Source organism: Cornus florida, unplaced genomic scaffold, assembly GCF_030987335.1.
Source record: "Cornus florida cultivar Cherokee Brave unplaced genomic scaffold, ASM3098733v1 CherokeeBrave_3.0.0_Hap2_Chr04, whole genome shotgun sequence".
NCBI classification, from domain to species: domain Eukaryota; kingdom Viridiplantae; phylum Streptophyta; class Magnoliopsida; order Cornales; family Cornaceae; genus Cornus; species Cornus florida.
In genome coordinates this window covers 67,197,429-67,224,187 of record NW_026775574.1, presented here as the reverse complement: position 1 = coordinate 67,224,187, position 26,759 = coordinate 67,197,429, and the positions used below count along the sequence as shown (strand labels likewise).

At 32.3% G+C, this 26,759-nt stretch overlaps 3 protein-coding genes across 4 annotated transcripts in view; 1 reads left to right on the top strand and 2 right to left on the bottom strand.

Moving 5' to 3' along the window:
* Positions 1-5,858: 5,858 nt before the first annotated feature.
* LOC132303416 (uncharacterized) lies at positions 5,859-6,419 on the top strand. The gene has a single exon (XM_059800655.1). It carries the CDS (start codon positions 5,890-5,892, stop codon positions 6,253-6,255), a length of 366 nt encoding a protein of 121 aa, XP_059656638.1. The 5' UTR covers positions 5,859-5,889; the 3' UTR covers positions 6,256-6,419.
* A 3,339-nt stretch (positions 6,420-9,758) lies between these two features.
* LOC132303415 (uncharacterized) lies at positions 9,759-12,895 on the bottom strand. The gene is made up of 2 exons (XM_059800654.1): positions 12,218-12,895; positions 9,759-10,073 (listed from the first exon to the last, which is right to left on the bottom strand). Exons 1-2 carry the CDS (start codon positions 12,588-12,590, stop codon positions 10,057-10,059), a joined length of 390 nt encoding a protein of 129 aa, XP_059656637.1. The 5' UTR covers positions 12,591-12,895; the 3' UTR covers positions 9,759-10,056.
* Positions 12,896-25,966: 13,071 nt separating this feature from the next.
* The window catches only part of LOC132303414 (truncated transcription factor CAULIFLOWER A-like), a 45,924-nt gene continuing 45,131 nt past the window's right edge, over positions 25,967-26,759 (bottom strand). For both annotated transcript variants that reach the window (XM_059800652.1, XM_059800653.1), the window contains exons 6-7: positions 26,522-26,563; positions 25,967-26,446 (exon numbers count right to left, since the gene is read on the bottom strand). In XM_059800652.1, the coding sequence (XP_059656635.1) occupies positions 26,327-26,446; positions 26,522-26,563 (162 nt within the window). In that variant the 3' untranslated portion in view covers positions 25,967-26,326. The remainder of the gene's footprint in view (positions 26,447-26,521; positions 26,564-26,759) is intronic.

Sequence of the window (26,759 nt, the reverse complement as noted above, 5' to 3'; positions counted from 1 at the left end):
TTCATTATAACACCATTGGAGATTCCAGATACTTGATTGGCCCTAAGGACAAGTGCTTCCAAACTCTCCATGTTACATAGATTCTCATACAGATACAAAATTATCACCTACAACATCAATTCACCACTATTTGATAGAATTAATCCGGAAAATACGTTACTACGTAGGTAACTCCAAATTTTTTTAAATTTTTTTTTTTTTTTTTAGAAAGGTAAAACTCCAATGCATTAGTTGATTATAATGGAAGGGAACATGAAAATGGTTATTACTTGAGTCGATAAAACTTAGTTATAGAGATTCATGATATGGTAGCTAGTTTTCATTTTATTTGAGAGACTCAGGAATATTATACACCCGAGTCTTTCAGCCATTGGATATGGTGATGGGATCTAGTAAATAAATAATTCAACAATTGAGAGACCCCAAGATCTTAGGCTAGGAAGCCCATGGTACTGTACTCGAGATATTGTAAAACTACTCATTAAATAGATCTAACTTTTGAGACAAAAATAGTACTAATATCTAGATGTTGAAAGCTTAGATGGGAAAAGGGTTCAAAATTAGAACTTAATAGTTGTATATACACTTTATAGGACTTTTTGGTCATTATAAGTGAGAAGAAAAACTTGTTGATAATTTTCAATAATTTTCTTTTCGTTTATGCTTTATGCTTTTTTTCAACCAACAAACAGTGCAAGAGTCAACTTTAATCACTTGTATTTATTGTGATTTATGCTTTATGCTTTCTTTTGGTTTATGGTATATGCTTTCTTTCAACCACTATATGATAGAATTAATTCGGAAAATATGTTACTGTAAGATTATTTATTTAATTGTGACCCACATAATTTGGACATGTGACATATTACTTGGTAACTAAGTAATAGATATTAATTAATTATTCTTGGTCAACTTATAATTACCTTTTTGGTAATTACTTATTGAAAAAGTGTTTTCCTTCTAATTCCTTACTTTGATGGAAAGTAGAATTACGTTACTAAAAGGAAAACTGGTCATCTCCCTGACTTTATAAAAGTGCATATACTCCATCAATTATGTACGATTATTGATACAACACGTAATAATTTTATGTGTGCAAAAGGCTAAGAGAGAGAAACCAGTTTCCACCTTTGGCTGTTGATCAGAGTTGCAGATTAGTTCGTGGTTAAAGAATCTAGACGTTGGACCTAATCTCAACAAAGTTTGATATCATGAATCAAGATATGTATATCTAACTATATATATTTATGCGTTATGAGAATGTGAAATTAATTAAAGTTCTAAGATCTAGGGATATATGATTATTTGTGATTAATATTTAACACAAATTAATTAGGGTTTTACATGTGGTATCAGAACCCAAGTTTTGGAACTCATTATTTTTTTCATTATATATGCATAAATAATATGTTTAAGTTTAAATTAAAATTAAACAAATAAATAATTTTAATTTAACAGATCTGATCAAACCTTTTTCAATTTCGTACACTAGTAGCGTTTTTTGAATTACTATCACGGATCTGTTTGTATGTGATCAGTTTTGTCTCATTATGGTACACCTATATATGTTGTATGTGATCTGTTTTGTCAGATTTTGGTTTCATGAAATATATCTCTTAGTACATATAATATATCGATTACCAGATTTGTTGTTTTTATTAAATTGCCTGCCCTGATTTGGAACCTAATGAATGGTTAATAGTTATATATTTATATATATATAACTTATATATATATAAGCAAGATGAGACAAATCTAAGTGTTTTTCGTGCATGCCTATCAGTAGTATAGAGAATGAAATTTTATTTTTTATTTTTACTTTTGATTTCGCGGAAAACGAGGTGCCAAATTGTAATGATATCTTTTGTTTTGTCCATGATTACATATGTTTATCGATATACACCTACAGTACATATATCTATGATATTTTTGGGCACTCTCTAGCAATTTAATTAATTGATTTTGTAAAATATGTGTGCATAATATGGTGGGTAATTTAATGTTAAATTTATCACTAAATAATTAAATATTCATATTATACAAATGTTGGTAACTACTAAAGTGGCCTAACCATAATGATTAATGGATATTAATTTTAGTGATAGACATAATTGCAATATTTCATGAATAATGATGCTTATAATTTTTTTGTAAAATTCATGAATATTGGGTTTATTCAATTATTAGAAATAATTTCTCAAATGAAATTAATTTTCAAGTGATTAAATAAACATTAAAGGTTTGTATGTAATTTTTAATTGGGTAGATATAGGATATACAAAGGTAACTTGTCTATTTAATTACTTAGTGTATCACCAATGAAGCTATATATAAATAAATACATCTAAGCATCATTTTTTTTTTTTATATTTTGTGGTTACTATCCAAAGGGGTACCATAGTTATACAATGTATTCATTTATTTTTATATGTGTTGTTATCTCAAAGTATTAATGTTATGAGCATTTACCTTGTTATGATTATTTTATTGCAGTATCTCTTCCTGTTTCAGTGAATTTGCATGCTTCATCTGTTCCAAATCTCAATGGGACTAACTTCTCAAAATGGAATGAACAAGGTCAGTTCAACTTAGGTATGCTAGATCTTGATTTAGTATTTCAAATTGAGAAACCTACTGTTATTACTGGTGAAAGCAGTGAGGAAGAAAAGTCTCTGCATAAAGTTTGGGAGAAATCGAACAGATTGAGTATTATGTTTATGTAAATGACTATTGCAAACAATATCAAAACAATTCTTCCCCAAACTGATAGTGCTAAGGAATATTTGAAAAATATTGAAGAACGTTTCCGTACTGCAGATAAGTCTCTTGCAGGGAAATTAATGGCTGACCTCACTACTATGCGTTTTAATGGTACTCAAAGTATGCATGAGCATGTTCTTGACATGACTAATCTTGTTGCGAAATTGAAAACTTTAGGGATGAATGTGGATGAGACTTTTCTCGTTTAATTTATTCTCAATTCCTTACCTACTCAGTATAGGCCATTTCAAATTCACTATAACACTATTAAGGACAAGTGGAATGTGAATGAATTGGCCAGTATGTTAGTTCAGGAGGAAGGAATGCTTAAGCAACAAGATAATCATAATGTTCATCTCATGACTCAAGAAGTTAGAAATAAATTTAGGAAAAGGCCTGGAAAAGGCATTAAGCGAGCAACACCCCAAATAAAGGATTCTGATCAAGCTACTCAAAAGAAGGAACGCAAGAATGATAAGTGTCATTTTTGTAACAAATCTGGACACTTTTAGAAAGATTGCATAAAACGTAAAGAATGGTTCGAAAATAAGGGTAAGTCTTTGGCTTTTGTATGTTTTGAATCAAATTTAATTGAAGTTCCTTCTAATACTTGGTGGGTTGATTCAGGTTCTAATGTTCATATTTCCAATACGATGCAGGGATTCCTTTCAACCCAAACCACAAATCCAAATGATGATTTCTTGTTCACAGGGAATAGGGAGAAAATTCCAGTAAAAGCCATTGGGACATTTCGTTTAGTTTTAGATAGTGGATTTCATTTAGATTTGTTTAAAATTCTTTATGTTCCTTCAATTTTCCGTAATTTGATTTCTTTGTCCAAACTTGATGTTGATGGTTTTTCATTTAAATTTGGTAATGGATGTTTCAGTTTGTTCAAAAAATCCCAATTTGTTGGTTCTGGTATTCTTGTTGATGGTTTATACAAGATAAAGCTTGATGATTTATTTTCTGAAACACTTTTGACCTTGCATCATAATGTTGGAACCAAACATAACTCAATTAATGAAAATTCATCTTTCTTGTGGCATAAAATATTGGGTCATATATCTAGTGAAATGTTAAAAAGATTAGTAAAAGATAAAATTCTTTTGAATCTAGATTTTACTGATTTATTGTGTGTGTGGATTATATTAAAGGTAAACAAACCAAACACACAAAGAAAGGAGCCAGAAGGAGTATAGAGCTTCTTGAAATTATTCATACAGACATTTGTGGATCTTTTGATGTTCCATCTTTTGGTGGAGAAAAATATTTTATCACCTTTATAGATAATTTTTCACATTATGGATATATCTATTTGTTGCATGATAAATCTCAAGCAGCGAATACTCTTCAAGTATACTTTAATGAGGTTGAAAGGCAACTAAATAAAAAAGTGAAAATAGTAAGGTCATATAGAGGTGGTGAATATTATGGAAGGTATGATGAAACGGGTCAATGCCCTAGACCGTTTGCTAAACTCCATGAAAAGCGTGGCATTTGTGCTCAATACACTATGCCAGACACGCCACAGTAGAATGGTGTAGCTGAAAAGCGTAATCATACTCTTATGGAAATGGTTAGGAGTATGTTAAGTAATTCCTCGTTACCCATATCATTGTGGATGTATGCTTTTAGAACTGCTATATATATATTAAACAGGGTTCCTAGTAAGGCAGTTCCAAAAACTCTATTTGAACTATGGACAGGAAGGAAACCTAATTTAAGGCACCTACATGTTTGGGGTTGCCCAGCGAAAGTTAGGATTTATAATCCACATGAAAAGAAATTGGATTTTAGAATAGTTAGTAGGTACTTTATTGGTTACCCAGAAAAATCCAAAGGGTATAAGTTTTACTGTTCTACACATAGTACAAGAATTATTGAAACCGGTAATGCCAGATTCATTGAGAATGGTGAAATCAGTGGGAGTGATAGAAATGAGAATGTGATCATTCAAGAAATTAGGGTACAAATCCCTTTACCCACAACTTCTAAAGAAATAATTGTTTCTCCAGTTGTTGAACTACATAACAACGAAAAACAATTAAATGATCAACAACTCCATAATGAAACTATCACCAATGAAGTTATAGAAGAACCACAAGGAATAACATTAAGACGGTCTCAAAGAGAAAAGATACATGCTATTTAAGATGATTATGTGGTATATCTACATGAATCTGATTTTGATATAGGGATATGTAAGGATCCGGTTTCTATTTTCTGCTGGTTGTGGGGTGGGGATGATGGTTCTCCCAGTGGTGGTTGTTTATCGTTGAAGAGATTTGTAGATGGAGGTGTGATGAGTTTTCAGTGGCTTCTGTGGTTGGATTTGTGATGGTTACCAACGCGTGAAAGCTCTCGACGAACGTTGAGTTAACGAGCTCCGGGTAAAGATCTGGTTTGCCGGCGATGATTTTGAAGTAGGGGTACTTGAGGCGGGCTTCGATGTTGGCGTGGAAGTGGTGCTGGAAGGAGAAGACGAAGACGGGCCAGAAACCTAGAACACTGACCCTTTAGGGACGGCGAGGGAGAGAGCACAGAGTCCGCAATCTCCTTGACTTCAATCCACCGATAAATTGTGCCTTTTTGATGGACCAGAAGGTGGGGTAGGTGTCCCTTTTGGTAATAAATATGTTGAAGACTATGCCTTGATATCGCGAAAAGGGGTCGTGCTTTCGCCGGTAACGCATTGAATTTTCCATTGACTTACTGGAGACTTCGCCGGTCGGGTCATTACTCATAAACCAGGTGTGAGAACCAAAATAATAATGAGAATTTGAAAGAGGTGTCTTGAAAGAGATATGGCTTTGGTGTAGGATGATGAAGAAGCCATTCGAGAGTTTTTATTGGTATGGGTTGTGGTGGTAAGAGTGTAATAATAAAGGGTATAATGGTAATATGATATTTGAGAATAAATGAGATTAAACAATTAGGGATAAAATTGTCCTTGACATATTTTTAACGGATACTATTACAAAAAAAATAAGAATGAACTAATTATTTTTAAAAGATATTTGGGGGTAAAAAATGATCAAATCTAGGTTCAATGAAATTAACCATAATTTATTTTATAAGAGAGGATTCGGGCTCGTGTTTCGAAACCCTTTGGCATCCGCCCACGGAATGCAGTGTCAACTTCCACTCTCTCTTTCCACCTGTTTCCTACTCTTTCAAGTATTCTTTGCTTCATTCCCTCAGTCTGCCCGTAAAGAGAGAGAATATATATGTCTTGTATACACACACACAAGTAGTTACGTATGGAGAGAGAAACTAAGGAAGATGGAAGATTGGGTAGCAGTGGTGATTGTGGTGGTGGTGTTCGTGTTGCTCATGCCGGGACTGTTGTTTCAGTTCCTTGGGAACAACAGAGTGTTCGAGCTTGCTAATATGCAGACAAGCGGTAAGTCCATTTTCGTCCATACCATCATCTATTTCGGTCTCCTCACCGTCTTCCTCATCGTTATAGGCGTTCACATATATGCTGGCTAATTAAACTACCTACACTACTACTTTCTTAATTAGTCTATATGTATATCTCGTCTTTTATCTCTGTGAGTGAACAACTCCTACAAGATTTTAGATTTGTGGGCTATATTGTAATTTCCTCTTTTTCTTTTTCTTTCATTTTTGAATCTATTTTTCTTTTACAGTAAGGTGGATTCTTAATTTCTTATCTTATCTTGTATGAAAAAAATTTAGTGTTGCTGAGTAGCCATTTAATGACACTCTGTGTTGAACTGACAATTAAGTAGTGAAAAAAATTAAATATTGAATTTGAAGTGTTTAAATTTATAAGTGGTAAAAAAATTGAGCTCATATTTTTTTTTTTTTTTTTTTTGAGTTTTAGGTTTTCAAAATTTAATAATGCAAGTTACTGTAATTTAAGTGAGGAATTCGGATCCCTCATTAATTCACCCACATCTTCCCTAATTAATTCACCCGATTTCATTCTTTTCAAAATTGAATGCAGGTGAAATAGAATGACAAAAAACACTTCATTTAAAATAAAGTGATTAACATCCTTTGTAAAAAAATTCAAAAAACATATAACGAGTTATATTGGTAAAATAATATAAAGTTTTTCTCATTCGGTCTCTTTGTTATGAAATATGATGTCAATTCCTCCTTTTTACTCATCATCAAAGGTTGTACACTATTGGTATTTCAACCACCTCTCAAAAGAGATGGTGAGGTTTTGAGTCTCCGTAAGAACAAGTGGGGAAACTTGAGTTTTTTTTTTTTTTTTAGATAATTGGAGTGTCCGGAGCTATGCCCGGCTAATCCACACGACCCCACCCCCAGTCGAGTGGTTGGAGCAGTATTACAAAGTTTTACGATCATAAGCCCCCAAGCAATCAACTCAGAAATTTACCAACCGAAGGGAAAAGGACTACAGCAGTAGATTGAGTACAAAGTGAGAGCCATAATTCATGGGAATAATAACATATCTACCTTTATTTCCGAGACAAATTATTACACGATCTAGAATTATATGTCCCGGTCAATCAAGGTTGTTAGGTAACCTTGTAATTGGTCGGAACCACATAGTCCTGAATCATGAAACTCATACTGCTATTTCTAAGTTGCATAACAGAACAGAATCTGGTAACAAAACGCATAAATTTCAAATTTAATAAAACCCAGCAATTCAACACCAACCAGTAAATCAGGCAAACCCCAAAATATCTTTGACATCAGTAAATGCTTTCTTCTGACACCTAATTGTAATTGTAAGCTGAATAATATGGGAAATTATTACATATTTCAATACTACGGATAATTACAACTCGGCATTATTACATAATTCAACACTACATGGTTCCGGACAATCAAAACTTGGCACACAAGCAAAATTATATGGTCCTGGACAATAACATAGCCAAAATTTTGTTTGTGTGTCGAATTGTGATTGACCAACACTATGTAGTACCGAAATATGTTCAAATTTCTGGAAAAATATTACATAATGTACTTTTAAGTTAAAAGTTCTAAGTTGGCACAATTTGAATCTCTCTCACGGAACACGCGCACATTCACAAATTGTGGAACACTCGGATCTTTCCTTTTGAAGAGATTATACTATTCGGACTAATGCTCAATGCTAAGATTAAAAAAAAAAAAAAAAAAACGCTATATTTGAGAGCACTGAATTGGTGCCTTAAATTTGAAATTGCATAATTTTAGTTAAAAATTTGAACTAAATTTCCTTTAATTTTAAATCCGATGCGCCGATTTAATGCTCCCAAACGCAATATAAGTTTCAACAACAAAAGAATTTTTAACTCGAGACAAATTGGAGCAACTTGGAGAGAGTTTGGTAGTAGGAATGGCAACGGGGGCGGTGGGTGTGCCCGCCCCCGCCCCCGTTTAAAAAACCCCACCCCCTGTGCACAACCGCCTAAAAGGGGTGCCCTGCCACCCCATCCTTGCCCATTTATGTTTTTTCACCCCGCGGGCACCCACCCAGCCCCGTTTACTCCCAACTGTTTTTCCCTACTTTCTAATTTGTTTCTTCCCAAACATAACTATACAACTATAAAACCCACATAAAAAGCACATTATCAATAGTAGATTAAGGGTTTAGAAATGTTAGGGTTCCTATTCTTTTATACCTACACTACATGAGGGTAATTTAATAAAATTAAACCTCAATGAGCGAGGGAAGGTGACCCTCCCCCTGCCTCGCAACAAAACCGCACGAGCTTTTTTCCCATAAAACCTGTCCCCGCCCAAATCCCTTAAACAGTTCCTCAAAACCAGTTTATAATGGGGCAGGGCGGGTACCAGCCCCCGTGGGGCAAATTGCCATCCCTATTTGGCAGTTAACTTTGGATCCTGGCATGCCTTGCCTTGCAAACTACTCCCTCTGTCTCAAAAAATGTTCACGGTTAATGTTCCCTTATAGGAAACCGTGAATATTTTTTGGGATAGAGGGAGCATATTCAAAAGTATACAAGATAGAGGTGACAGGATGAGTTATAGAAGCAGCTTTGCTCCACACAAGCTTGGCTCAGGTGCAGGACAACAGTTGTGTTGTACTGTATCCAACAGTCCGCAAGCCTCACACATGTGATCATGCACACGTGCAAATTGTGGATCCTCATGCCCTACTGGCTACTTGAGTGAGGTTTTCTCTGCCTAAACTAAAGTTCTAAGCCCAAAACTAATTTTTCTTATAAAGAAACATGCTAGAGAATCATTATGATTTTACTCAGGTTTCTAAATTACATATTAATTCAAGCCAACTTTTTAAATTTTTTTAAGGGGCTGAAAACAAATTATGTCCCCAAACTAAATATAAATTTTAAAAAAAAAAATTCCTGAACTAAAAATATTATGTTCCTTCACAAAATTGAAATTGAAATTTGTAGAATTAGATAAAAATAATTCACAAAATTGAACCAAAATTCTAAATTCCAATTCTAATTCCATGAAGCTGAATACAACCTTAATTTATTAGGTTAATTTTACTGACACACCTTCAGGTTTGGCCAAATATCACATTAAAATACCTTTCGAAAATTACTATCACTCATATTGCAAATGTTTGTTCCGTCATTCACTCGCACCCCAACAGTCACCTGCATATCTCTGACACCTTGTAAAGTGACTTAAATACCATTTGACTTTGTAAAAAGAGCTTTTTGACCTTAAAAAATTAGATTAAAAGACTAAACTATCCCTAAATAATTTGCCAAAAGACCTTTTTCTATATAAAAAAATTAGATTAAAGGACTAAACTATCACTAAATGATTTCTAATTTTTCTTATGAAGAAACATGCTAGAGAATCATTGTGATTTAACTTTTTAAATTTTTTTAAGGGGCTAAAAACAAATTATGTCCCCAAACTAAATATAAATTTTTTAAAAAAAAAATTTCCTGAACTAAAAATATTATGCTCCTTCTAATTAGCCTCTTTTACTCCATTCTCAAACAATGTAAATCCCTGATGGTTGAAATCTACACTTCCAAAAGCACAAACTAATAACATAGAGAAGAAAAATATATAAAAAGAAATAGAAATCAGTATTTTTCTTAACATAATAACTAACAAAGACATTAATTTCAACTTATCAAAAAAAAAAAAAAAGTCATAAATTCTTACCTCCAACAATTCACTATTCTACTTAACAAAGAAACCATATCCACATGTTTCAGTTTTGTCTTTGAAAAAAAGTTATCCACAGTTCCTCCACCAATTCCTTCTTGTTGTACATTGCTAGAAGCAGCACTGATGATAAGAACATTGGCGCTGCTCAATCCTCCATCACATATTCAGCCGCCACTCTCACAGAAGTTTCCAAGCTGCGCGATAGGAAAATCATTATAGAGGAGTTAAGAGCAAGTCCTTGCACAGAAAAAGAACACATTGAATAATGCATAAAAGAAAAAGAAAATTAGTTTAATAACCTTTAAGAGAGAGAGAGAGAGAGAGAGAGAGAGAGAGAGAGAGAGAGAGAGAGGGGCATCAGATACTACACTCTCCATAATTAACCAATTCAATTAACAACTACTAGTCTTGTATTAAGCAAAGCAAATCTGACAGAGAAGGTGATCTCATAAGTTCATAACCACTTCAAGAGATTCAAGGCAGTACCCGATCTGCCTGTAATTTCAAAAGTGGGAAAGCTAAGTTGGATTCATGGGCTCCTATGACAGGCTCTTGCCAAGATTGGAGGTGTAACAAGTCGAGTAATAGACTAAATTGACCAAGTCTAGGCACAAAACCATGTTGAGGTTCAAAGTTCAAACTGGACTAAAACCTAAGTAGAACTATTCAAGCTTGGGCCATGCTTGATACGCCTAACTAAAGCTCGATTCATGTAGGTGTAATGGAGCTAGATCTTCCTAACAACAAATAAGCGTGCCTACTTGTACTAAAATAAAAAACTTGAACTTATGAACAAAAAAAAATTAAATAAATAAATAAACTTGAAGTTTCATAACAAACAACTAGATAATTTTACATTTAACAGCAAAGACAAGATAATTAAACTTCATGTAGCAAATATGCAATGGGTCCATTTATCTAAATAATAAAGCAACTACAAATATCAAGCAACATCAGTCAACTTGCAATCACAACATTTTAAGAGCTCATTTAAACCTTTAAATTTCTCAAATTTTGTCTCATGGTACACATCTTTTTGCTTCTTACGTAAATGCCAAAACTGGAGTGTCATGTGGGATGTTCGGTATTACCTTCACATTTACTGAATATATCCTTATTTGCCTCACCTTCATCCTATATGTGCCAGGTTAAAAATAAAAAAATATATATCCTATATGTGCCATGTAAAACCAATTTCCTCAATGAGGTATCTCCTGGTAACATTTTGTTATGAAATGCAATTTAATAACACCAAACAAAGATTAACTATTCAAGAGCCTTTAGTAGGTCTGGCATCTTTAGTACTTAACCTTGACAACTAATATCTTACCATGCCAGGCCTAATCAAAAGAGTTGGAAGATAAAAATATTGTCCTCACATAAATGCAACAATTATAGCTAATTAAATGATTCTAATACAAGGTATGTCATAAAAAAATAAATAACATTATAAAGCCTCAAATAGATCTCAGACCATAAATTTGCATGCTCAAAACCACTATTTCAAGTTAACTTCAGCATTCAAATACTATTTGCACAACTTTTCTATAAAACCATCATATATAATTTTTGACAAGCACGAGACAAACAGCAGTGTCCCATACCAGGACTCTCCATTTGAAAGTGGTAGGTGCTAGCAATTGAGCGGATAAAAACTGTCACCACATTTACCCAATGGGCAGATAATTTAATTCTAAGGTAGATTAAGATATTCTAGAAGCCAAATTTGATTATATTTGGTCTGATAAATAGCTGCTTAATGTGTGAACGTACACCCAAATATCTATAAGAGTCAATTATTTGCTTTATTTTGTTTATTATCATTATTATTATTATTTTGGAAATGGAATAAGAAAATAGAAGAGGACGGAAATTAGAAGAGAACTATTTATCAAACAATTGCTTCCTTTCCCATTCCAACTAGAGTTTGAAAGCAGAACACAGAGGAATTACTACAATATCATTTCCTTTTCTCTCTTGCATAACCGAACACCAGATTGAGACAATTTCAAAAATATATTCACTTTTCTACATGCATCTACAACCAAACAACCATAGAGATTAATTACCAACACAAACAAACATAAATACAAATTAATAGGCTGAAAATTTCATAAAAAATTCTAATTATTAAAAAAATAAATAAATAAAAATAAATTAATTAATTAAGATAGCAAGAAACCAGTAACTTATTTTGATCATTGCATCTAAATTAATTATGAAATCAACATAATGATCATTATTAACAAAATGAACAACTACACGGTGATCAACAGACATTTATGATAGAAATATCATTTATTTGATCAACCGCAACTGAAATTTACTGATTTTTTACCTGGAACCTCCTTCCGCGGCGAGGACGGGTACGTGGTTTGACAAAGAATAGCTCGTCCCAACATCGACAAGCTCGAGACAATCCCAACCACATAGAAAACCATCACCAATCCAAGAACCCAAGGCATCAACAAGAACCCAATTAAGAACGTAACAGACCCACATAGCATCAAAGCCATCGAAATCCCCAAAAGCAACGACGCGAACCCCGCCGGCGAGATCTGAGCTTTCGCCGACGCCGGCGGCCTAGTTGGCATCGCCGGTGAGTGATCGGTAAACGAATTCGGCGTAGGAGGAGATCGGAGGATGTCGAGAACCAGAGCTGATAGCTCGTAGAAAACCCTAGAGTGTTGATCTTGCCGTCTTCTCATCATATTTTTCCCGAGAAAATCTGAAAACCCTAGCCCTAAAGATCCAAGAAATTTTTTTAAAAAAATGGGAATTTGAAAATTGCTAAAATCGAGGCAAACGGATAGATAAATAATATCGATCTATTGATTGGAGAGGGTTTAATTTTTATTTACAATGTTACAGAGCTGTGAAAGGGCAGGAGGGATGGTTTGTTTGTTTGTTTCTGGGGAAAATTTTGTGAGAAATGGACTGAGACGCGGCGTCGCGGTCTCACCAGTCATAAATTTGATTTGCCATATATAGAGTATAGTTTATGTTCTAATTTTCTATCTGCGGTTTGAATTGAATGTAGATAAAATAAGAAACATACTTATCTTAAAAGGATTCGGCTACATTGATTGAATTACACAAGTTTTAGACGCGTGGAGCTGACAAAGCTTATTTATCTGATTATTAAAACACATTTACGTCTCTGATTATTAGACGTTATATTTTTAATTAATAATAAAATAATTATTTTTATTGTCAAAGTATTTTTGATAAAAATCAAAAGTATATTCGAAAAAAAAAATTTGTTTTGAGAAACGATATATGTTTAATATCATAATAATTTTTGTTAGGTAAATCACTAAAAACATTGCATGATATTATTTTGTATGACAGGATTTTAGTCTATTTAGTGGTACCACCTCACCTTCTACTTAGGTTTAAGTCTTCTTTGAAAAAAAAAAAAAAAAAAAAAAAAACAAATTTTCCAAAATCATAGCATGACTCGTTGAGTAAAGAAATGGATGCTGTCCAACCTAATCTCTTTCCTCAAACAGTTTAGTGGTTTAGATTTATTCGTGTCAACCACTCCTTAAATTTCATGTTGAAAGTTGGAATTAAATTTGTAAATGATAAAATTAAGATGAAACTGGATTGGATTTGGACCACAAAATTGAGAGATATTTGATGGGAAAGAATCCTTGTCATTACTCCATTCTTTATCCAGGGAATGGGTTTTATTTTCTCATTACATCCGCATTTAAACAATGCATCCAACCTATCCCCACCTTGTTTGGACTCGCTTAGTATGCATCATTATATATATATATATATATATATATATATTACCTCCGTCTCTTATTAGTTGTCTATTTTTTATTTTATAACTTTTTAAGGGGACATGCAATTAATGCATTGTCCCTTTTTAAAATTACCAAATTATCATTTTTAATTTAAATATATATAGTTACAAAGTTTGAATTTTTTTAAAAGGATAAAGGACAATAATGGAAATATAAAGAAAATATATTTTGACTTTTTAAAGAGGACAACTAATTTAGAACATGTAAAAAGAGAAAAATGGACTTTTAAAAAGGGACGGAGGGAGTACAACAGAAGTGATACTTTTTCTTTTTTTTTAGGTAAAAACAGAAGTGATACTTTTGCTCAATAGTAAGCAAGAATTTTATCTGCACCACACACATTGTGATCGTTGAATATGGTTGTTATGTTTTTTTTAGTAATTATAATTTTTACACTGAAATGATATCAACGGTTATCATAAGAAAGTTTCTTATTCATCACGAGTAAGAGATCAATACTTTATAAATACATATAGAAAATAATAAACATTGTGAAGAGATTTTCTGATGATTATCACAAATGAGACGTTGCATCATGACCATTTTCTTTGGAGAGTTAGAGAGAGAAACCTTAACCCAGATTTCCTTTTAGAAAGCTGTCAATGGCAACCACAACCCTTAAGCACTAGTGTAGGTGTGCCAGAAGCCACTTGAATATTCAAAAAACAAACAAACAAACGATGGAAAAGAGAGTGACACGAGGGTGTAATATTTGGAGAGAAATGGAATGGGGCACCGTATTGCTATTTATTACACATATGTTCAAAAAAAGGTTCAAAATGTATAGCAAGAAATATATCTATCAAACAATTGGACCAAATCATGTAAAAGAGAACCAACTTTTAGTCTCCCCCACTGATCAAATTTGTTATACCAAGAGGGGAGGGGGGGAATTGGTTTAAGTAGATTTCTTTCCTTCAATCAGAGTCACACTATTTATTGACCTTAAGAAGCAACACAGATTGTTGTAGGTATACCTAAACCCTTGAAACCCTAATATCAGTAAAGTGTTTGATAAAAGTCCATAGTTACAAACCACACTTGACATAGTTTTTTTTAAGGTTAATTACACTCACACTTCCTGAGATTTGCTATATTGACAGTCAGATGAAAATTAGTTTCTTTTTTAACAATGACACCCCCTCAATTTAAATAAAGTTAACAAAGACCCCCAAACATCACCTGCCGCATCATATATATGATGAATTGACCTATATGCCCTTTGACTTGTCAACAACAAGCTTTGAATTATGAAATGACTTAAATGTCCTTCTCACCAATTTTAATCCCCTCTCACTGTCTTCTCAAATTCCCAACACATCACCCCAAAGTAATTATATATATATATATCGTGTGTGTGTATGGGTGGGTGTGAGTTCAGCATCAATGGAGATTCAGTATGTAAGAGCATTAATGGAGATGTCTCTCTCTAAGGACTCTCTTTCCATATATATATATATATATATATGGATATACGTGTGGGTATGTTTATATAATATATATATATATATATATATATATATATATATATGCAATATTGACTATATGAAACGTCAAGCTTCAAACAATGAAGCAAGCCAGAATTTAATTGCAAAATACAGAAACAAAAGTTGAGAAAAAAATTAAAATAATAAACCAAAAATCATTCTACATATAAAGTACAAATACAATATTTACACACGCTAATTAAACTGATTCCCTTGTTGTTGTCAGACATTTCCCAAAATATCAGCATAACGTTGAAGTGAAATTAAGGTTAGAGAAGAGTCACCAATGAGATTTGCAGAGGATTTCTCACAATCCAAAGGTTAGGGAAAAGGTAACAGAGACTATGGTCTCGCACCCAGCAAATTCACTCTTACCATACCTAAGTTGCAAGACCCATTCACGAACCCAAACCATAGCCGCATGATTTGAACCAATCAACAACAACACCCATCGCCAACAATCTCGCCGGAATCTACGATTATCGTTACCCGAATCTTCCCAAGCTTTTGTCCTCATCAACCGTCATCGTCATCGGAGTGTTTTCACTGCTACATCGTCGCCGGAATCTAATACTTTGTCATCGGAATTGTGCTTTACTGTTGTCACGGCAACCATTGTCGCAGTCATGTCAATTTGGTTGTCGCCGGAGCCTTTTGTTGGATCTTTGTCGTTAGAATCTTCATTGGAGCTTTGCCCTACTCGCATGATGTGGAAGAAGACATGGATCTAGATCGTCCTTGGGAAGACGGGAGAGGTGAGAAAAAAATAAAAAGTAAAAAATAGTATTAATATTGAATTTTCTCATTTAAGGCATTTTGGTCAATTAATGTTTTATATATTTTATATTAAAATTTGATAAGATATTCAAGGGTAAAGTAAACATTTTACATATTTTAAGGGTTTGTTTGGATACAAAATTTGACAGGGGATGTCATTGTTCGAAAAGAGACTAATTTTCATTTGACTGTCAATAGAGCAAACCTCAAGGGTTGTCACTATAATTAACCCTTTTTTTTACAAGGAAAAACTCTTATGTAAGGTTAAAAAACCTTGAAGTTGTGGGAACTCACCCAATATTTCACTATGATTGTTTAAAGGATACACACTGAACTGTCTCACACTCGAACAATTGCCAACTTCACTATAAGTTCTCTCAGCAGTCCCCGGCTTAAACATCCACTGATTGGACCAACAATCACTCAAAACCCTCACAATAAAACAAGTAAAGATAGTAAAAACAGTCACTCAAGCCATATGATATAAATTACAAACAAATTACTCCCTCTGTCTCAAAAATAGTTAGGTACTTTGGGAACTGTGACTCAACTTAGGAGTGAAGAACACAACACTCTCATAGTTATCGTTTTTGTAGAACTGAGGTTTGAGTACTGTAAATTAAACACATCCTCTGTTCATTCTTCTTCTATGATGAGACATCTTCTATATAGTCAAATATACTTGCTTAACGAATACAACAGTATGAAGATCTCAGTAAACTTGATAGCAGCACAACATTGTTTATATAAGCTTGAAATGATGAACGAGATGTGTGTAGACCATTGTGAGCTCAAACAAGTCCAGAATATGTGAATAAGTCTCCTTGAGCAAGTTGCAGCTTCAGATATCAGCTTCAACACACTTGAATAGATGTTACAGATGCCTTCAGGTTTTCAGCTTTCACTCCATAGAATATCTCGAGTCAACAACACTGAAATGACATTGTTAGAGGTGTAAAAATGGAGGAAGATGAATTTTTGGAGGCTCTTACCCTGCAGTTTGGGATTTCTCTCACTAAGCTCATTACAGCAACAACATCATCATATTCTATATAGCTCCAAAAAAACAATTGATACAACCCTAAGGATAGGAATTACAATTGTTCACAATCATTGGCCAGAGAATATTTTGATCGTTAGTGCAACAATTAGACCTATATTCCCCAACTTTTGACAACTCACTTTTATAGACACAAAGGCACAACCTTCTGAGATTTAAATTTTGATGAAGCATTATCTGAGGGAATTAATGACTTTTCAACTCAAACGATCATTCTATAATTTAGGACCATTGAAGAGGGCACGTGTCAGCTCTAGATAACCTAAAATATTACCTTAATGCCCCTTGACTAGATCATTAGTGTATATACCTACTAATATCTAATACCCCTAATTTTTAGATGTTTAAGTTACTTAATTTTTATTGCATTTTAATTGGAATTGGATTATTTAGTTACTTATGTAACGACCCGAATTCGTGGGTCCGAACCATTATCCGAGTCCTTATCTGAATTCGAGGTCAACTAAAGATGACACTTTCATTGATTGAACAAAAGTAAAATTTAATTTTCCATTCATCATTAAATAATTACCTAGTCTCAATTTGCATCTAATTGCCATAAAGTTTATAGTTACAATATATGGTCTTATTTTACTAAATGAATACACCTCACTAAGAGTTGAGACGTTACAAGAGAATGGTGAATATACAAAAGGTGAAAAAATTTGAACTTCTAGTCTTCTTTAGCCTTGTGATGAGTCGGCAACCACTACTTACTCCCCAAGTCTTGAAAAATATTAAATAATAGGGTGAGCATAAAACTCAGTAGGTGGTACCTAAGACACACCTCTTGTGACCCCGTGAATCCAAACAATGAATAGAACAATAAGGAGCGGGGTCGTGCTAAACCGGGGAAAATACATTATCAATTCCAAGTTCAAAATAAGCAAATGTCGTGCCATAAATGCAATGCCATATACGTCACTCCCCATTTCAAAAATCTAAATCCATCACTTTTCAAACTGTTAACCCGTCCATTGGTAACTCCGCAGCGACACGAGAGAATGATTGGCTACTGTCCCTGACCCTTGGTACCCCCGCGGCGTCATTTGGGCCCAGATAGCTTAACCACGCTAGAGTGTTTCCCTAGTTCCCTCTAGGTTATATTAACACCACGGTCCTTTGGTGACTCCGCGACGATCGATCTATGCTTATATTTGATTGGAGAGGGTTTAATTTTTATTTACAATGTTACAGAGCTGTGAAAGGGAACGGTTGGTTGGTTTGTTTGTTTCTGGGGAAATTTTTGAGAGAAATGGCCTGAGACACAGCGGACAAGGATCACCTCCACTTACACAGTAATTCATTTTTTTCATTTTTGTAAGTAAAAGTGCATTTTAATATTTTATCTTCCTACTCTGCATCATAAATATGGGTAACGTGACCATTTCTAAACCACTCATTTCAAAATAGAATAAATGACATATTATTTCACTAGAGATAATTTTCACCCAGACACAGTGTCAGGGTCTCACCAGTCATAAATTTGATTTGCTATATATAGAGTATATAGATTATGTTCTAATTTTCTATCTGCAGTTTGAATTGAATGTAGATATAATAAGAAACACACTCATCTTAAAAGGATTAGGCTACATTGAGTGAGTTACACATGTTAGATGCGTGGAGCTGACACGCTATCAAAGCTTATATCTACCACCGCTGTCATTTCTTTGAAAAAAATTATAAAAAAATGTTATTTTGTTAATTTAATTTATTTGTCACTAAGGGATATTTTAGATAATTCAATTTGAAATTCATTTCACTCGAAATTTTAAATTCGTCCAACCAAATACAAGAATGGTTATTATCATTCCACTCCTACACATTTCATATTTGCACCAAATAATAGAATGAGAATACTCATTCAATTTCATTCTCATTCTCATTCCATTCCTACTTACATTCGGGGACATAGCCAATGAAGGGCAAGGGGGGCCTTCTGGTGTGACCGAGCGTGTGTACAAAATAATGCACAACACTTTAGGTTTAGAAATAATGTCAAGTGGGTACCATATTTTAAAATTTATAAAACCACTAAACACTTATACTATGGAGTATGAAGTGAGCAGGGATCGTCCCAAGAGATCTAAACAATTATAGGTTTTTCCGAATTGAATTCTACTTTAGTGCTTATGTGATTGCTAAAAAGGTTTGGTTTTGTGATTAGACTAATTTTAAACTTAATAATACAAATAAAGAGTAGAGTATAAAAGATTGGAAAGAGACTTAGGGTGTAGGATTCACCACTAAGCATATTCCCTAACTCACTCACTTTCAACTAATTGGGGAAATAATTAAATGTAATTCTAATGTAGCTAATACTTGCAAAGAAAAGTATGAAGCATCAATTTCAAGTTTGAATTGCATACCTAATGACAAATAAACTAAGTGTAGTGCAATTCACCAATCCAAAGAATGGTCCATCAATTCAAGTTACAATTCTAGCTTACATTAATCTAGAAAATAATGCAATTGTGACAAAAAGTATAGAATTCAAACATAAGTATGGATGGTCTACTTATTTAATAATTGAATTGCAATTAAATTAATTAATCTTAAATTAAACTAATTAAACATGAATTTAAAACTAATTAGACAATAAATTAACCTAAACATGTATGCCATCCATCAAATAGAATTAATTTTCCATCAATTTGAACACGATTACAACTAATTAACCACATGCATACACATCACAAGAATCAATTTACAAAGAATTCAAGTGTATAGCTTGTTTATTCATCAATAACACATAAGACAATACGAGATTAATACGAATAAACAATTGAAAGAATTAAATCATGTTATTCAAGCCTATACATCAATTACATAAATAAATCCCTAAAAAGTATGAAAAGAGAGAGAGAATAGGTTACATGCTTAGGGTTTATTCAACCTTAAGTAGGAGAATTAGCCACTCATGGTTGATGGAGTTGAAGACAGAACAATCTCCATCCTTGGATTCATCATCTCTGAGCTTCTTCTCAAAACCCTAGCCCGTTCTTGCTTTTTCTCCTCTTTCCCGTATTTTTCCAAAGAGAAAAAAATATACAGAATATCAAACTTAATAATAATAATAATATTCACCTAAATAAAATAAATACTAACCCTAATCTAATGGCTCACTGGGCCTTAAGTAACAATCCTATTAAAGCCCAATAATTCACAAAATAAGCCTAAACAATAAAAAAAATCTGTAATGTTGCCAAGTCCTGGGGGATCGATCCTCCCAAAGTTAGAAATTTCCTTTAAGCCTTATTTAGCTCCATTTTGGCTCCGGGCTAATTGGTTTGCTTCTTCATTTTTGGGAACATCATCAAAGGCCCGAAATTGACCGCTTTCGAAAAATAAACACACTATACGAGTAATGGGCTACAACCTCTTTTTGTCATTTTCTGAACTTTTTATGAATATCTTTGCTTGACTCTAAAAAGGCTTTAATGAACCGTTCTTAGCTCATTTTAACTTTATTGCCCTGAAATACACATAAACATAAATTAAGACTAAAATATTAAATTAAGATAGATGCAAAGACTGAAATACCCTATCTTAGGTGCTGAAATGTACAACATTTAAGCACTTATCACGCCTTCTATAATATATGTAGTAATTTTTTATATTTTTTCTATATATATGAAAATTTCTATGATGTGCCCTCCCTAAATTTTGTGGTTTTTAAAATTATATCTTTATTTTCTCCTTTACTCTTAAAATTTCATAAATTTCCTTAAAAAAAAGTTAAATTTTCATTACTCAATTGAAACTCTTAACTTTTTCCTTTTAAAATTCTCTCATTTTTCTTTCCTTTTTCTATTTCTACTTTTTAAAGTTCTTCTTTTTTACGTGCATATTTGAATAATTTTATTCTTTTTCTTCTTTTCTATTTTATATATGTTATGTGTGTGCATGTATATATATATATATATAGATTTTGCACGGTGCCCCTCCTAACTTGAAATATTGACTCCGTCCCTATTTATATTCCATTCCATTCTTGCATTATGATAGTATAATGATCTAATGAAATTGTTGATGTTCCCACACAAGGCTAGTTGTAGACTTGTAGTTTAGTTACTTTGGTGGCTAGGCCCAGTAAAACTTTACCTGTAATGATGGACCTCAAGTCCTTATTAGCATATATGGGCCTCTAGCCATTCGTTTTTTCTAGGCATTAGATATGACTCAAGTATATTTGTAAGCTCTTTTCTCTTCCTATATATTCACTCTTATTTATTGAGAAACAAATATTGTAAAACAATCTATACATACTGGTCTTCCCTATTAAAATTTTCTTGATTTACATAACGTACATAAAATTGTTCTAATATATTAGCTTGATAATAATCGCAATGAAAGTATTTACCTTAAACTAATAATTAAAATGAAAGTATGAATAAATTTTAATTAAAATATAAATTAATGTTAAAGTTTTTTCATTTTGAAATTTTTTTATCTACTATCTTCACGGCTGCCGTCTCTTAAGTTTTCTCTCAGATTTATTAATTTACTTTTTTATTATTAATTTTTTCGGTCCACCACATGTTTTTTTTGCATGTGACAGATAGTTTTCAACTTAAAACCACTTGATTTTCGTATTATGTTAATCAGCATATATACTAAAAATGTTTAAACTATTAAAAATTGTATAATTACTTCAATATTTATATCACATCCACACGATCAGATTCAAAGTGACAATGTGACACTTATAAGTATTATGCATTTTAATTCCTATTAGCCCAAATGACGATAATGTCATGCAATGAAAACATTATGATGGTACAGGGAATTTATTGTACTCATTGGGGTATTTGTAAAAAATTTAACAGAGATTTTTTACAAATAACTTTATTGAATTACATTATAATTTATAAATGATTCATTATCTTTGCATGCACAATTCAGAAATACCTACGGCTGTGATGATGACAGGCCGCATAAAATGTGCTCTCATGTTATTCGAAATTATTATACTGTCTTGGATTTATTGGATCTGATTAATTAGGACATAAAGTCAACACATTTATTTAAATGTTGCTTTGTAATTGGCTGAGACCAATAAATCCGGAACTATGCAATAATTTTTCGTAAATGGATGGCATACCATTATTTATATAAATTACTTAATTTTCATTTCACTAGGTGGAGATCAAATTCATGGGCACCATCATTTGAGGGAAAGAAAAAATAAATAAATAAAATAAAATAAAATAAAATTTATTTATCGCAAATTATTTTGCAATATTTGTTGAAAAATGAGTCACCAACTCACTCAACATTCTCATTACAATTCTCTCTCTCTTTTTTTTTTTTTGTTCTCAGTATGTTAAAATAAAAAAATAAAAAAAAAATTATAATTGAGGTGGCCAACCAAAAATATACACTTGTCTCAAAATTTTGTGAAATTATAAAAATATTAAAAATGAATCAAACCCATAAAAAAGCGGGTTAATCGGTTAAATATGAAAACACTTCATCTTCTGTTTTTCCTTAAAACACTTTCCCAAAAATAAAAACAGTAGCAATGTAAGTTAAAACCAGTTTCAGTTGAAGAAGAAGAAAATGAAGAGATCTAATCTGAGAAGTGTGTGTTTGAAGACGGTGACAGTATCGAGTCTATCTGTTTGTGCCAGGTGTTGAATTTTTATTAGGCCACCTCACCATCAAAAGGTAGTTCATTCTAATATGGACTTAGGCAAGTATTTTTCAAAAAAATATTTTAAGAATTGAAATTAAGTTAAATTTAGAACTAAAATAATAAAAATATATATAAGATTTTGAATTCTTTTAAAATTATAATAGAATTGAGTATCATTGAAATATTATCATAAAATTATATTACACGTAGTCTTGTTAATATTTGTCACATGATAAGATTGGTTTTATTTCATGTTAAGTGTATATAATAATTATATACTTTACTTTTTTTTTTTTCTAAATTTTTTTTCTATATATTAACAAGTTATTAAAATTTTGATCCAACGGTAAATATGAAAACTCCATTAAACAAGTATGAAATTTTGAAATTTGGAGTTGAAGTGGACTAAAGTGTTAGAACCTTGAGCGCGGAGTGCCTCCACTCAAATCCTACTACTAGTAATATTGGTGGGTAAAATTGTCTTTTTATTTTTATAATTTAACCTATATTCAAGTCTCATTCTCCTAATTAGTGAGTATTAAAAAAACATTTGCAATCACTTACAAATTAAAAAGTACAAATGCCTTCACCTCTGCCACCACAACACCGGCACTGCCACCACCTCCACCATATGAGTATTTGGTACAATTTGTCCTTGTTTAATGAATTCTTCATATAGTTTGATTTCATGTTTCTGTTTCTGTTTCTCTTTTCTTTTTCCTTTTATTTTCCTTTCCACAAATTGCCATTTAATTTAAGTTTATTCAAAACCTAACAATTGATTTGAAGGAATTAGTCGATTGTTTTCTATCAATCGATTTAAGTTTATAGTTTGATTGTTTTCTTTTCTTTTTATTTTTTTTAAGAAATTATTTATGTTTTATAGTCATTTCACAATTAATGTCTAATTAAAAAATAACAATTTCTTGTATATTTCTCCTTCAGAATTTTTCTTTCACACTAAATACAAAGAATTTTTTCATATTATAATTATATACTAATGAAATTTTAGTGTTGTCCCCCTCAAATTATAAAAACATTTCACTTTTGCCCCCTTTACACAATTTACTGATCCTCTCTAATCATTACATACCTCCATAAATTGACCCATTTATATCAATATTTGTTCAAATTCATTAAACCGTAAGTACGAGCACAACCTATACTACGAAACATTATATATATATATATATACACACACACAACAAAAAAAGAGGAGAGAATAGAAGCGTATCAAACAAAAAAAGAGGAGAGAATAGAAGCGTATCAAGCAGTTGATCTTGATCCAATCCTCAATGCATTGAGAAAGTGCAGGGCGGCTAGTCGATAGAGAGTGTGTGTTGTACTGATGGTTGTAGTAGAGTTAAAGAGCTCTGTTGTATTCCATTGCATATGCTGTATGTTTCACCAATTATTTTTTTATTTTTTGAATAATAAATAATATATTTCACATCAAATAGCTAAAACTTGTCATACGGATCCAACTCTTGTAAGTTTATTTTCCTGAACTTTTGAATGAGAGCATGCCGTCAAATTCATGACGCGAAACTTAGGAGGCAAAAAGGGGGAGAGAGACTGCTTTTGCAGAAAGTAGAGAGATTCCCTCCTAGAGAGAGAGAAGAATTTAAAAAATGGAGAGATTATTACCATACATGCAGCTACATAAGTAAAAAAAAACCAGTAAAATAAAATTGACACAATTGCATACATGGCTTTTTCACTAAGCAAGAGTGTTGAAGCTGAATAAATTAAAAAGACATAAATTAATCCCCTTTTATGATACTACATATGTCCCATATTTAATATAATTTAAATAAGAAAAAGAATGTAAAATTTTGACCCACTTGTGTGATTTATTGTTAATGAATTTTTGAACTAAATTTTAACTATATTATACTCGTTTGATCATCTTTCTAGTAGTTGAGTTTGTACCTCAATATTTATATGTGATCATGTCAAAAAAGAGCGATCACTCGTGAGGTAGACCTCATATTAGCATTACTATATATATATATATATATATATCATCAAAAGTCGAAGCAAGCCAAATACATTTATATTATCAAAAGTTCAAGTAAGCCAAATATACATATTTGGTTCATTGAAGTTCTAACACTTGAACCATTCCAAAAGAGAAAATGAGCTTATACCAGGTATTGTTTGACAACACTGTAAAATTAAGTATCGAAAATTTTAAGTTTAATTTTACACTCAAGCCACCCCCAAATTCGCGGGTGAATAAATGCTTAATTCTAAAGAATTAAGTATTGAATGAGCAATCAAACAGCACCTTAGTGGGCATTTTACTTTGGTATTACATGTTGGTAGGAGTATTGTATTAGATAAATACACGGATTTAAAAATATTTTATCTAAATATTAGTAAAATGCTTTTTACTCCTGCCAACACGCAATATGAAAGTGAAATGGAAAACAACACTATTGCAGAAATGATAGCCTAGAGTTTATGGAAAGCAACGCTATTGCAGAAATATAGTTGAGTGCTTTCACCATGTGTTGATTGGGTCATTCACACTATTTTTATATTATTTGTTTTTGCTTTTCTAAATGGACCCTACACCTTTCTTCACCCTCCCTCGTCCTTATATAAACCGTCGTACTTATAATTTATACATATAATTCACACACTTTCCAATCCCTCCTACTCTGGGTTGCTTTTACTGTGGGTTGATTGGCACTACTTTTACATTATTTGTTATTGTTTTGCTAAATGGACCCTACTAGACCTTCCTTCACTCTAAAGGACTCTCATACGATAGGAGATCAACGGATTGGCAAATATTAGCATCGGTGCAAAGGAATTCAAAGGTACAAAATTTTCATTTACTTTGCATGTGATTTGGATATAGTTGGAGGGAAAGAAAATTTTCATATGGTTCATATAATTTGATGTTTAAAAAGAGGTAAGAAAATTTTCATATAGTTTGATGTTTATGAGCTTTTAAAAGAAAAAAATGAGATTCCCTATATATTAATTTATACGATGTAAAATTCTAGAATAATTATAAGAAATAATTTGTGTTCGTCTTCTGGATATAAAAAATTTCAAAATAAAAAGATCTCAAATGTGAATAAGATTTTATTATAAAGGAAGTTAGGAATTCGTAATAGTTAATGAAGAAATTTTATTATAAAGTGAGAATATTTGCTGATGGAATCAGCATTCTTCTCCTTTTCCTTCCACTTTCCATTTTCGTTCCTATATATGGAATTCATATCTGGGATGACTACTCATTTTTCCATTTATTGATAAACTGAGATTATTATAAATTAAATACTAATCATTAAGAAAAACTGAGATTATAATAAACTAAATACTAACCATAGGACGAATAAGAGCTTTTTGAGGCCCATAAGATTGGACAATAGCTCTCCTTACACAAATATTAATAAATCACACATTTGTTTTTTAATCTCACATGCTAATAAGAATACAAGAACGATAAAAACAGATTTTATTACACCCAATCATCAAGATGAGAAGACAAGTAAAGAGCAGATCCATGGAGAACCATTTTTCTAGCAAAGGGTACAAGTAGATTTCAGAAATAGTTGCATACTTACTTGTGTGGACTTGGGATGGTACTCATTCATTCAATCCCACCTGAATAACCTCTATAAGTATGCAGTGCATCCATATCTACTCAAAGAAAAGGAAGTGCTGGCTCTGGTGGACAATGATCCATACGGCCGTCGTTTGCCGTGTCGGTAAACCCTTCCACTACCTTGTTCATTTTGTTGACATTGTTTTTCATTGCAGCAATCTTCACAAAAAAATCAACCAACAGTCATGATGCTTTACTTTCTTTTTTTGGTACATATTTTATCGATATACTAACCTCCTTCTCGAGAAGCTCATTCTGTTCTCTCAGCATTTTTTCCTGTTCAAACAAGAAATTAAAACAATAATCAATTGTTAATGCATTCCGATCTTCCTATAGTTACAACTAGACATAAGTGTACGCGCATCTTAAACTATACATGTTTAAAAATCCTACAAGTCCTTAGCTTCAATTTCTCATACTAGTGCCATGCTTCTGCCTCTTTCATTTTTGTTGAACTGCTCGTTATCTGTAT

What these genes read in the sequence shown, in the direction of transcription:
- LOC132303415 (XM_059800654.1), bottom strand. Translation starts at nt 12,590, where the DNA reads ATGATGAGAAGACGGCAAGATCAACACTCTAGGGTTTTCTACGAGCTA.
- LOC132303416 (XM_059800655.1), top strand. Translation starts at nt 5,890, where the DNA reads ATGCAGTGTCAACTTCCACTCTCTCTTTCCACCTGTTTCCTACTCTTT.